Source organism: Salmo salar, chromosome ssa12 (assembly GCF_905237065.1).
Source record: "Salmo salar chromosome ssa12, Ssal_v3.1, whole genome shotgun sequence".
NCBI lineage: Eukaryota > Metazoa > Chordata > Actinopteri > Salmoniformes > Salmonidae > Salmo > Salmo salar.
This window is the reverse complement of record NC_059453.1, coordinates 46,710,165-46,722,959: the sequence shown is the minus strand read 5'-3', so window position 1 is coordinate 46,722,959 and position 12,795 is coordinate 46,710,165. Positions and strand designations below refer to the sequence as shown.

Here is a 12,795-nt window from a genome sequence, read left to right as displayed (position 1 = left end):
TTTTTTTTTTTTTCAAAAAAACACATTCTGTGACGTGCTCAGTTTTTTGGCAGCATGAAGCTTTCATTAGACCAATGAAATTGCCGAACGGGTTAAGGTCAAACAACTTTTTTGTTTACTGTATAGATTAAATCAAGCGCTCTCAAATTTCCCATCATTCTGATTACGGTAGTCATTTTGTCACCCTCATCATGGAAAAGACACGGAGAAATGCATATGATGCAGCTTTCAAGTTGAAGGCGATTGATCTGGCTGTTGGAAAAGGAAATAGAGCTGCTGCACGGGAGCTTGGTCTTAATGAGTCGATGATAAGACGTTGGAAACAGCAGCGTGAGGAATTGACTCAGTGCAAAAAGACAACTAAAGCTTACTGCTATTTTTTTTTTGTTACAAGCCGTGTTTCGTTAAAGCCTATTTATTATTGTTACAAGCCGTGTTTCGTTAAAGCCTATTTATTTTTGTTACAAGCCGTGTTTCGTTAAAGCCTGTGTAAAGTTCATTTGTTTCAATACCTTCCCTGTAGCTCAGCTGGTAGAGCCTGGTGTTTGCACGCATGGTGTTTGCAACGCCAGGGTTGTGGGTTCGATTCCCATGGGGGGCCAGTATGGGGAAAAAAAATGTATGAAATGAAATGTAAGTTGCTCTGGATAAGAGCGTCTGCTAAATGACTAAAATGTAAATGTAATGTACCGGTAGGCACCTGCGGCTTATAGACATGTGCGGCTTATTTATGTTCGAAAAAATTAAATTCAGTGGGTGCGGCTTATATTCAGGTGCGCTTAATAGTCCGGAAATTACGGTATATATATATTTTAACACTTTTTTGGTTACTACATGATTCCAAATGTGTTATTTCATAGTTTTGATATCTTCGTTATTATTTTACATTGTAGAAAATATGAGTAGGTGTTTCCAAACTTTTGACAGCGATTACAGCCCAAGTCTTCTTGGGTATGACGCTACAAGCTTGGCACACCTGTATTTGGGGAGTTTCTCCTATTCTTCTCTGCGGATCCTCTCAAGCTCTGTCAGGTTGGATGGGGAGCATCACAGCACAGCTATTTTCAGGTCTCTCCAGCGATGTTTGATCATGTTCAAGTCCGGGCTCTGGCTGGGCCACTTAAGGACATTCAGACACTTGTCCTGAAGCCACTCCTGCGTTGTCTTGACTGTCTGAACCTTTGCACCAGTCTGAAGTCCTGAGCTCTCTGGAGAAGGTTTTCATCAAGGATCTCTCTGTACTTTGTTCCGTTCATCTTCCTCTCGATCCTGTCTCCCAGTCCCTGCCGCTTAAAAACATCCCCACAGCATGATGCTGCCACCAGCACGCTTGGTGGAGTGCTGCAGAGATGGTTGTCCTTCTGGAATGTTCTCCCATCTCCACAGACAAACTCTGGAGCTCTGTCAGAGTGACCATCAGGTTCTTGGTCACCTCCCTGACCAAGTCCCTTCTGCCCTGATTGCTCAATTTGGCCAGGCGGCCAGTTCTAGTTTGCCTCTTGGTGGTTCCAAACTTCTTCCATTTAAGAATGATGGAGGCCACCGTAGTGGTTAATTTCTGTGTTATCAATGAGGAGAGACAAACTTATCACACAAGTCAGAGTTATACTTAAACTGAATCTTTATTAGTGAGAGCTCTGCAATAGCGATGGCTGGTCGACGAACCACCCTCAGATGATTCGTTGAGAGCCCCGACACAAAGGATACAAAGACCTTTTTATAGCAAAGATACACCCCCTTAGTCTACATAGCAAACAACAGATGTGTGGAATGGGTCCGAAGGTGAGACTTGATAATTGAGAAAGGAGTATCCCCCAGCCAGATAGCATTTGCTATGAAGACTGTTCTTATTGTACAGAGTTTGGCCCCTAAGACAAGGCTCAGATCACGTCCCTGGTACTTCATAGTACATAAACACCAACTCATTCTATGGCATAAATCAACTGTCAACTCCAGATACCCCTATCTCAAGTAAAACCCATGTCCTTGATCACACGCCTAGACGAGCTCACAGAGGAGAGTGAGCATCTAAGTCATACACAATCCCAGGATAGGTGCAACATCAGAGATGCAGCTGAGTTCAATTTCAAGTCTCATAGCAAAGGGTCTGAATACTTATTTAAATAAGGTATTTCTGTTTTAGATTTTTTATAAATTTGCAAAAATGTCTAAAAACCTGTTTTTGCTTTGTCATTATCAATCAATCACATTTATTTATAAAGCCCTTCTTACATCAGCTGATATCTCAAAGTGCTGTACAGAAACCCAGCCTAAACCCCAAACAGCAAGCAATGCAGGTGTAGAAGCACGGTGGCTAGGAAAAACTCCCTAGAAAGGCCAGAACCTAGGAAGAAACCTAGAGAATAACCAGGCTACGAGTTGTGGCCAGTCCTCTTCTGGCTGTGCCGGGGGGAGATTAACAGAACATGGCCAAGATGTTCAAATGTTCATAGGTGACCAGCAGGGTCAAATAATAATAATAACAGTGGATGCCGAGGGTGCAACAGGTCAGCACCTCAGGAGTAAATGTCAGTTGGCTTTTCATAGCCGATCATTGAGAGTATCTCTACCGCTCCTGCTGTCTCTAGAGAGTTGTAAACAGCAGGTCTGGGACAGGTAGCACGTCCGGTGAAAAGGTCAGGATTCCATAGCCGCAGGCAGAACAGTTGAAACTGGAGCAGCAGCACGGCCAGGTGGACTGGGGACAGCAAGGAGTCATCAGGCCAGATAGTCCTGAGGCATGGTCCTAGGGCTCAGGTCCTCCGAGTGAGAGAAAGAAAGAAAGAAAGAAAGAGAGAAAGAGAGAGAGAGTTAGAGAGAGCATACTTAAATTCACACAGGATAGGATAAGACAGGATAAGACAGGAGAAATACTCCAGATATAACAGACTGGCCCTAGCCCCCCGACAATACCCCCGGACAGGGCCAAACAGGCAGGATATAACCCCACCCACTTTGCCAAAGCACAGCCCCCACACCACTATAGGGATATCTTCAACCACCAACTTACCATCCTGAGACAAGGCTGAGACAAGGCCGCCACGGCACAACCCAATGGGGGGCGCCAACCCAGACAGGAGATCACGTCAATGACTCAACCCACTCAAGTGACGCACCCCTCCCAGGGATGGCATGGAAGAGCACCAGTAAGCCAGTGACTCAGCCCCTGCAACAGGGTTAGAGGCAGAGAATCCCAGTGGAGAGAGGGGATGGGGTATTATATTTAGATTTCTGAGGAACAACATTTATTTTATAAATTTTCTAATAAGGCTGTAACGTAACAACATTTGAAAAAAAAGGGAACGGGTTTGAATGCTTTCTGAATGCTTTGTTATTGAAAGTAATTTCATATATTATTAGACATATTTTATTTGACCTTGTTTAAATGTTGATAGTAAAAAGGTATGTTTGATTCAATGTAATTGTTTCAACGTCATCAACCTAAATAAAGGGAATATTTAAATAAAATGTGAAGCCACAGTCCAACAATTCCTGCCTGAACCGTAACTACTGGTATTTGAGGGGTAATGCACTTCAGTGAGAACAAGTCTAACATCTCGATGCATACCTCTATGTACCCTTTTAAGCTTTGTAAACACGCTGCGTTCATTTCAGCTGAGCTATCATGTCAACACATTTAGACGTTGAACATACTCATTTGCGTAGACTACCAAAATAACATTGAATAGTGGAAAGTAACTCCTCTAACTTTTCTTACACAAGCTGAACGTAAATTCGGAGTGAGGTTTGGTTTATGGGGGCTACATTGACATGTGATTTGCCCAAAGGACACAATCATTTCAGCATGAAGCTAGGTATACTTTCATTCATTCATGGTTGATTGGATCTTTGGAAGTTTAGAAGTAGTAACATTAGCCCTATAAATAGGATACCAAATTCATGATATTAGCAATAAACTTTTACCTTTGGATATTGTCTTTTATATATGTTTTTCATGATATATACAGTATATACCATCCAAACTGAAGATACATCTCCCTCAAGTGTAGATTTGGTTGCGTTCATTCAATATCCAGTTTGTCTGCAAATGAATGATTAATATGTTGGATTCACGTTTCTATCGCAACCAAGAATCTGTTAAAGAACAGCACTAAATCAAATAAAACTTAAAATGCACTTCAAATTAAGTTTGATTGGATCTAGTCCTATTTGATTTTTGGTTGAGATGGAGACGTGAATCTAACATGTGAATTATTAACTTGTAAATGACATTTGAAATCAACCAACCATCCTTCATATAAAAGAAAATATCCACAGGTAAAAGTTTATTATTAATATCATGAATTTGGCATCCTATTTATAGGGCTAATGATAACGACATCTAAATGTCCAAAGATCCAATCAACCATGGATGAATGATACATAGCCACACTTTGAACTAATGGTGTCCTTTGGGCAAATCAATAGTAAATGTGGCCTACATTAACCCAACTTCACTTCGAATTGACTTTCACATACAACTTGTGTAAGAGAAGTTAGAGTTAGGTAGTCTACAAAAAAATGAGTATGGAACCTCATCTATGTCTAAATGTGGTTACATGATAGCTCAGTTGTACTAGCTGCAAGGTGTTGCCAAAGCTAAGCAGGTTTCATAGAGGAAGATCTCTGCATGGTAGGCTTGTTCTTACTGAAGTGCATTATTCCACATCATTATCAGTAGGAGTCACTGTTCAGGCAAGAGTTGTTGGACTGTGGTTCCATATTTTAATTCAATATACCTCTTTATTTAGGTTGATGGCATGACATTGAAACAATGACATTGATTAAAAAATACAATTTTACTATCAACATTGAAACAAGGTCAAATGAAATGTCTATACAAATATGAAATTCCACAAAATTTGAACCACCCCAATAACTGAGTGTTTAAAACATTCAGAACACCTTCCTAATATTGAGTTGCACCCCCTCCTTTTGCCCTCAATTTGTCGGAGCATAAACTCTACAAGGTATCGAAAGCGTTCAACAGGGATGCTGGCCCATGTTGACTCCAATGCTTCCCACAATTGTGTCATGTTGGCTGGATGTCCTTTGGGTGGTGGACCATTCTTGATACAAACAGGAAACTGTGGAGTGAGAAAAATCCAGCAGCGTTGCAGTTCTTGACACAAACCGGTGTGCCTGGCATCTACTACCATACCCCTTCCAAAGGCACTTAAATCTTGTCTTTCCCATTCACCCTCTAAATGGCATACATACACAATCCATGTCTCAATTGTCTCAAGGCTTAAAAATCCTTCTTTAAAGTGTCTCCACCCCTTCATCTACACTGATTGAAGTGGATATAACACATGACATCAATAAGTGCTCATAGCTTTCACCTGGTCAGTATATGTCATTCTTAATGTTTTGTACACTCAGTACAAAGGATGAAAAATATTTGTTACATTTCTACATGGAATTTCTGACTCAATTCCAATGTATAGATAGTTCTGATGATTATGTTAATGTAACAACCTGTTAGTCAGGTTAAGTCATTGTACTTAAGTTTAAGTTTTTCCCTAATTGCAATGTTTACAATGCTGGTTGAAATGAGATGAAAACAGTAATCTACTGGTGATGACTTTTTTCAAATCCAAATGTGCTTTCCACTTATATTTCACGTCACAATAGGTTGACCATTGAAACAATGTTGACTCAACCAGTGTGTGCCCAGTGGGTTGTTACTCATATCTTAACTTGCAGTAATAATTGCAGGATACTATAACTCTGCTAATTTATCTTTCGATACAGTATCACATTACCTCCTGTAAACTAATGGAATAATCCTTATATAAAAATAAAAAAAAGTGTATACACTTTTAGTTTCACATTAGGTAGTCATGCGCAGCATGTTTGTGGACGGCTACGATTTCAGAAGTGTGTCCATGTCCAAGTTTGATTTCATTAACTTCTGGGCGTCATCGATTGATATTCTTCTGCAATTCGAAAAATAGCTTGTGTCTTGACTTCACTCTGAAAAGAACGAAGATGAAAATGTCAGAGGACCACGATGTGCACGTTCTCAACACGACCACATGTGCAAATATTAACCAGTTTTTTACGCACAGATTTTTACCAGCTGTGTTCGTGCTGGTGTTTGTCGTCGGAACTTTTGCAAACTTCTGTGGGTTAAAAACTGTTTTTACACGCTGGAAGAAAATTGGAAGTATTAACATATTTATTCTCAACCTTGGAATAGCGGACTTGCTATACCTATTTACATTACCATTTTTGGTTGTCTATTACGCGCTAAACAGTACATGGATATTTGGACAAACATTCTGCAAGATCACCAGATTCTGTTTCAATTTGAATCTCTACGGCAGTATCGGGTTCCTGACATGCATCAGTATTTATCGATACCTTGGTATTGTGCACCCAATGCACGTGATGGGAAGAATCACCACTCGCCACTCTGTGGCAATAAGTTTTCTTGTCTGGATTTTGGTTTTTATTCAGATACTTCCCGATATGTTCTTTGACAAGACAGCGCCAAATTCCTCAGATGCGTGCTATGACTCAACAGCCGACCACCTTATCAAGGATTACCTGCCGTATAGCATTGGCTGGACCGTTACCGGATTCGTTATACCATTGCTCGTCATTGTTGCTTGCTATGGACATATAGTAGTGGTCCTTGCCACCAAAGCCAACGTCAATACTTTATTGAAACAGAGGTGTCTAAAACTAGTCATCATCTTGACTGTGTTATTCTCAATTTGCTTTATCCCTTACCATGTTTTGCGAAATCTCAATTTGAAGATAAGGATTTTGAAAATGGAAGGCACCTGCAAAGCAAGCTTCGATGACATCTATGTTGTTCATCAAATCAGCCGCGGCCTAGCTTGCCTGAATAGCGCAATCAATCCGTTGATTTACTTGATTGGAAATGATGATTTCCTCATGCGCTTTCATGATGTCAGCAAACGAGCCAGGATGTCTCTTGTTCATTGGACTGGTGCTGTAATTTACCGCAAGGCAGATCCATCAACAGAAGAATTTCAACCAGCAAACTTTGACCAGCTAGTTATTTAAACCAATATTGTACCAAAGGCCTGTATGTAAACATACTGTACTTTATGCTTCATTCATCGTTCTCAGAGTATTTGATTGTGTTATGTGAGAGCCTATGAGTGGCTGAATGCACTTGTGTATAGTGATATATTGTTCCATTTAGTCAGTGACATGTAGAGCTATATCACTGAAAAAAACTAACTCAATATGCATTTCCGATATTACATAAGAATGACAGGTATTCCAGCATCCTATTACATAACAATGGCAGAAGTATTCCTCTGTTTTCAATAAACAGTACAATTGTGTCAAGCTCAAAGGACTTTGTCCATCTTACCTTGTCCTTGAGACAGGGGAAACAAAAGATTTGAACTGAGGGCAAAAATCCCTCAACACCAACATGCACAGGAAATTGATGTCATACATATTTATTAATTGCATATGACTGGTCAGTAGGGTTTTAGGTACAGGTTAGAGAATCGGGACTTGAGGCTCACTTTATTTAGAAGACTCAGCAGACAGACATACACAAGGTTGTGTCCCAAAATGCATCCCAAATGGAACCCTATTCCCTTTATAGTGCACTCCTTCTGACCAAAGCCGATAGGGCTCTGGTCAAAAGTAGTACACCATAAAGGGAATAGGGTGCCTTTTGGGAAAAATTCTAGAACCTAATGACAAGTAGTGCAGTCAAAATAGGAAAACAGAAACACTTTCTCTCAACATTACTTAAAAAGAGGGGGACTGTTTGACTGGCTAGAATGATAATGCATAACAGTTTATACTCTGCATAAATAACTTTCATTTAAGAACAGTTGATAAAAACAAAGCCAAGTCTGTTTGTGCAAGCATTCGAGTGCAAGAAGTTGGATGTTTGCACAAAACAGGCGTAGTGAAAATTCTCACTCTCCAGCAGCACAAGCATGCAGTGATATTTCACTCCCTTCTGTTACCTTCACAGACCACTGAGAGCTGGGGGTTTGGCATTAGGGCAAGTCCTAGCGGATGACTGTTATGAGAAAATGGTGCCAAGAGAAGTTTAAATAAAAACAACTGCAAATGCAATGTTTTGAATCTATGACCTACACCTTTTATTGATTGAGTATGACCTCAACCGGCAGGCACTCCATTGCGGTTAGCAGTTCAAGAAAACTGTCAGACTACAACTTGCCATTGAGAGCATGACAATGAGTGGCAAATGAGTTCACATGATAGCACAAACAGATCTGGGACCAGGCTAGAGCACTTCTATCAGTCACACATACTGTAGAGCAGAGTTCCATGTACTAATTTATCTAAACCTTGTTTAACACTTGTCGAAACACTTGTTAAAGCATAACCAAAATAAACCCAGCCTGGTTTCCAGTCTCTGTTCAGCTATTACGTTCCACTAATGTTTAGCATGACAGGAGTGGCAATGAGTGAAATCATAGCTAAACAGACTGGTACCAAGGCTGCAATACACCACCTTAAATACAGTAATACAGGAAAGAAGCATGCTGTATTGTGTTAAGACTCAACATGCAAGACAAGGGAAACAGTGACTGTAAATGAAAGTGAAGCCGATATTTCCGTTTCATCTGAAATACCCCCCAAAACCCACGAATTACTCATAGTAATTCCAGTCCATTACAGTGAGCCAGTCCTCCTATAGCTCCTTCCACCAGCCTTCACTGATGTGGGTGTAGTGCACCTATGGGAGAGCTAAGCAGCCTCTTGTTGTGAAACGTCTACCGAGGATGGACTCAAGAATTTGAAATGGCAGCTCTAGCAGGGCAGCCATTTGACGAACTGACTTGTTGGAAAGGTGCATCCTATGACTGTGCCACGTTGAAATGAACTGAGCTCTTCATTAAGGCCATTCTACTGTCTATGGAGCTTGCACGGCTGTGTGCTTGATTTTATACACCTGTCAGCAACGGGTGTGGCTGAAATAGCCGAATCTACTAATTTGATTGAGTGTCCACATACTTTTGTATATATGGTGTAATTCATAATACCAAGGGCACTGCTTGTGGTTTCTCATAGTTAATTTTTTCCTTAACACGGCTAGTTCAGACCATTCTCGGCATTTGAAATACAGATAAATCCAAGCACTGATTCATCCACCTCTGTCTGTCTGATACGTGGGAGGCCGGAGATGAGAAAGGATGCGTCCCAAATGGCACCCTATTTCCTATGTAGTGCACTACTTTTTGACCAGGGTCTTTAGGGTTCTAGTCAAAAGTAGTGCACTATATAGGGAACAGGGTGTAATTTGGGATGCAGACATTGTTTTGTCTATGAGGTCTTATTAAGGCCTCACACACACTTTCGTAGGGTGTCGCATTATAAATATTAGCATTTTTAATTTGTGAGAGAGGCAATCCCTGATGCTATATATGGGTGATTCTACAGAAGTGGTGCAAATTGCAGTCCCACCCCCAAAAAACTATAAAAACAATACTTGAGTCTCCAAACTTAGTACATTTATTTACATAATGACATTTTCAAATTCAATCCTAGGCATATACGAACATATTGTTAAATTAATATAGTACAAAGTCATTGTTTATACACCTATTTCTATTTAGAGGTGGCTGTCCCAAACCCTTCTTCCTAAACTTCATGTATGAAAATAAGAAATAGAACTTCTTGAGTTGTTCTATTACATTGAAAGATACTGATCTATTTTTACTTTCTCAACAAAAATGCTGTCCAAACTTTTGATGGTAGTACCAAAACACACACATTAAAAAACTCTGTGCTCTACTGTACTGTACTGTACTCTACTGTACTTTACTGTACTGTAGTCTACTGTACTGAAGTTTATTGTACTTAAGTTTCTTACAATTAAAGAAAGGGCCCATGGTCTCTTGACCTAGTGGTCTTGGTCTTGAAACCATTCAAGACCATATCGATTCGGTCTTTAACTAACTTGTCATGGTCTCAACTCACTGGGTCTAGATCTTGGGACCAATGTCCTGGAATAAATCTTGGTCTTGGCTCCTGGATATTACTTTAGTCTTTGGTTTACAAACCATAGGCAACCCAATTTGAAGAAGAAAATGCTCTCTGATCACTGGCTGATCACTCCCAGCCCATTGGAAGCCCACCCAGTTGATTACTTTTAAATGGGGAAAGCCCTCAATGGAAATGTTTATACTAAAACGAGTTATATCTTCCATTATATCCTCCAGTTATCTCTATGATTGACACTTGACACCGAAGCAGCTGATATTTTGCCAAAATAACGATAGGTAATGAAGTGATATTTAAAATATCTAACAACATAATTAATTAGATCCACAAGTAATTCCCCCTTTCTCCTTCACTGCTGTGGCTGGAAATATTTTAATAAACTCATCAGAGAAAAAAAAAAATCAAAGGCAGATAAATGTAGCTATCTTGCTTGCACTTGATACAGTTCCAAATGAACTAGCTTGCTAACTTGCTAGACTAGTAACGTTAGTTAATCATCAACATACTTGTGGACATTGGATAGCAAACTGCCATTACAATTGTGGCAGCAATATTACAGAGTGTGAGTAATATATACACTGAGTGTAGGAACACCTCCTAATATTGAGTTGCACCCCCTTTTGCCCTGATAACAGCCTCAATTCGTCGGGGCATGGACTCTACAAGGTGTCGAAAAAATTCCACAGGGATGCTGGCCCATGTTGAATCCATAGTCAAGTTGGCTGGATGTCCTTTGGGTGGTGGACCATTCTTGATACACACAGGAAACTGTTGAGCATGAAAAACCCAGCAGCATTGCAGTTCTTGACACACTCAAACTGGTGTGCCTGGCACGTACTGCCATACCCCGTACAAAGGCACACAATCTTTTGTTTTGCCCATTCACCCTCTGAATGGCACATATTCACAATCCATGTCTCAATTGACTAAAGCTTAAAAATCCTTCTTTAACCTGTCTCCTCCCCTTCATTTACACCAGGCCTGGGCAATTCTTTTCCACATTAGGGCCACATTAGAATATATTTTTGCCATTGCAGGCCAGAATCATATTACAGGATTATACATTATGTGTATGACTGTGTTGACAGATACAGTATATCTACTGTAAATCCTGTCCAGATATGCTACTTATTTTACTTTTTTAACATGCACAGAAATAAACCGCATCCATGTTCTCCTTTTGGTAGGTATTTTCATTATTAAACATTATTAAGCAATGAACTACACAGAGGGAAAAGTACACTGTGCATTCAGCACCACGGATAGAACTCTTGTTAATGGGAATGCACAAAAACACAAGAAAGAGAGAGAGCTCAACATTACATTTAAACTAATCAATCAGTGCGAGGAGTGAAGTCTCTGATGGGCATTGACTAGAGCAGTGAAGTCAGGTATAGTTTCTGACGTCGCTATGCGCAGGATTGCTGAGAGGTGAGAGTCGGTAAGAGATGATCTGTGCCTTGACTTGTTATATTTCATCACTGAAAATGTCTGTTCGCATACATAGTTTGACCCAAACAGTACAAACATCTTCTGAGCATGACTCCTAATCTTTGGAAAGTTTTGTTCGTCAAGAGATGCATAGAACCTCGTCAGTGACATTGTTTTGAATAGTTCTCCAATCACTGCATAAGACTGAAGATTGATAAGCTCAAGTTGCAGGTCAGTGGGAGCGTTATCCACATTGAAGGTGAAAGGAGAGGAAACCAACAGCATGTCATTTTCCAACACTTTGAAATCCTCAAATTGATGAGAAAACTCACCGTTCAAAGCACGCAGCAATGATGTATACTTCTCCCGCTGGTCATCTGATAGGCAACAAACTAGTAGTGTCGGAAGGTGGGTGAGATCGTTGGCTTCTACTTGGCGGGTCAGGAGGAGTAATTTTCCCTTGAACGCTTGACAAGACTGTATATCTGATGTGCAAAAAGGCCATTCCCTTGTAGTTTGGAATTCAGTTCATTATTCAGGGTCATGATGTCACAGTGAAGGCAAATTCAGCCAACCATTCTTTATCTTGCAGTTGAGGGAAATCCACATATTTTCCTTTCATTTGCAAAAACTCAGTAATCTCTGACTTCAGGTTCCACACCCTTTTAAGCACCTACCCCAAATTCAGCCATCTCACGTTTGTGAGGTAGGGGAGTTCTGCATGACTGGAGTCTGTCTCTTCCAACAGTGAGACAAACTGCCTGTGGTTTGAAGAGTTTGCTCTTATGAAGTTTACCACTTTAGTGACTGTATCCACAACATGGCTCATTTTCAGAGCACATTCACAGAGCACTTCCTGATGAATAATGCAATACAGGAAAATAATTTGCGCAGCTATTTTCAGGTCTCTCCAGAGATGTTCGATTGGGTTCAAGTCCGGGCTCTGGCTGGGCCACTCAAGGACATTCAGACACTTGTCCCGAAGCCACTCATGCATTGTCTTGGCTGTGCACTTAGGGTCATTGTCCTGTTGGGAGGTGAACCATTGACCCAGTCTGAGGTCCTGAGTGCTCTGGAGCAGGTTTTCATCAAGGATCTCTCTGTACTTTGCTGTGTTCATCTTTCCCTTGCTCCTGACTAGTCTCCCAGTCCCTGCTGCTGAAAAACATCCCCACAGCATGATACTGCCACCACCATACTTCACCATGATGCTTGGCATTCAGGCCAAAGAGTTCAACCTTGGTTTCATCAGACCAGAGAATGTTTCTCATGGTCTGAGTCCTTTAGGTGACTTTTGGCAAACTCCAAGCAGGCTGTCATGTGCCTTTTACTGAGGAGTGGCTTCCGTCTGGCTACTCTACCATAAAGGAGTGATTGGTGGAGTGT

General features: G+C 40.7%; 1 protein-coding gene across 1 annotated transcript; it reads left to right on the top strand.

The window, feature by feature from the left end:
• The first annotated feature begins 5,587 nt into the window (after nucleotides 1–5,587).
• On the top strand, nucleotides 5,588–7,336 carry LOC106565268 (P2Y purinoceptor 1). The gene has a single exon (XM_014132183.2). It carries the CDS (start codon nucleotides 5,992–5,994, stop codon nucleotides 7,036–7,038), a length of 1,047 nt encoding a protein of 348 aa, XP_013987658.1. The 5' UTR covers nucleotides 5,588–5,991; the 3' UTR covers nucleotides 7,039–7,336.
• Nucleotides 7,337–12,795: the final 5,459 nt, after the last annotated feature.

Bases quoted from the DNA above. Each gene is read 5' to 3' on its own strand.
- LOC106565268 (XM_014132183.2), top strand. From the start codon at position 5,992: ATGAAAATGTCAGAGGACCACGATGTGCACGTTCTCAACACGACCACA.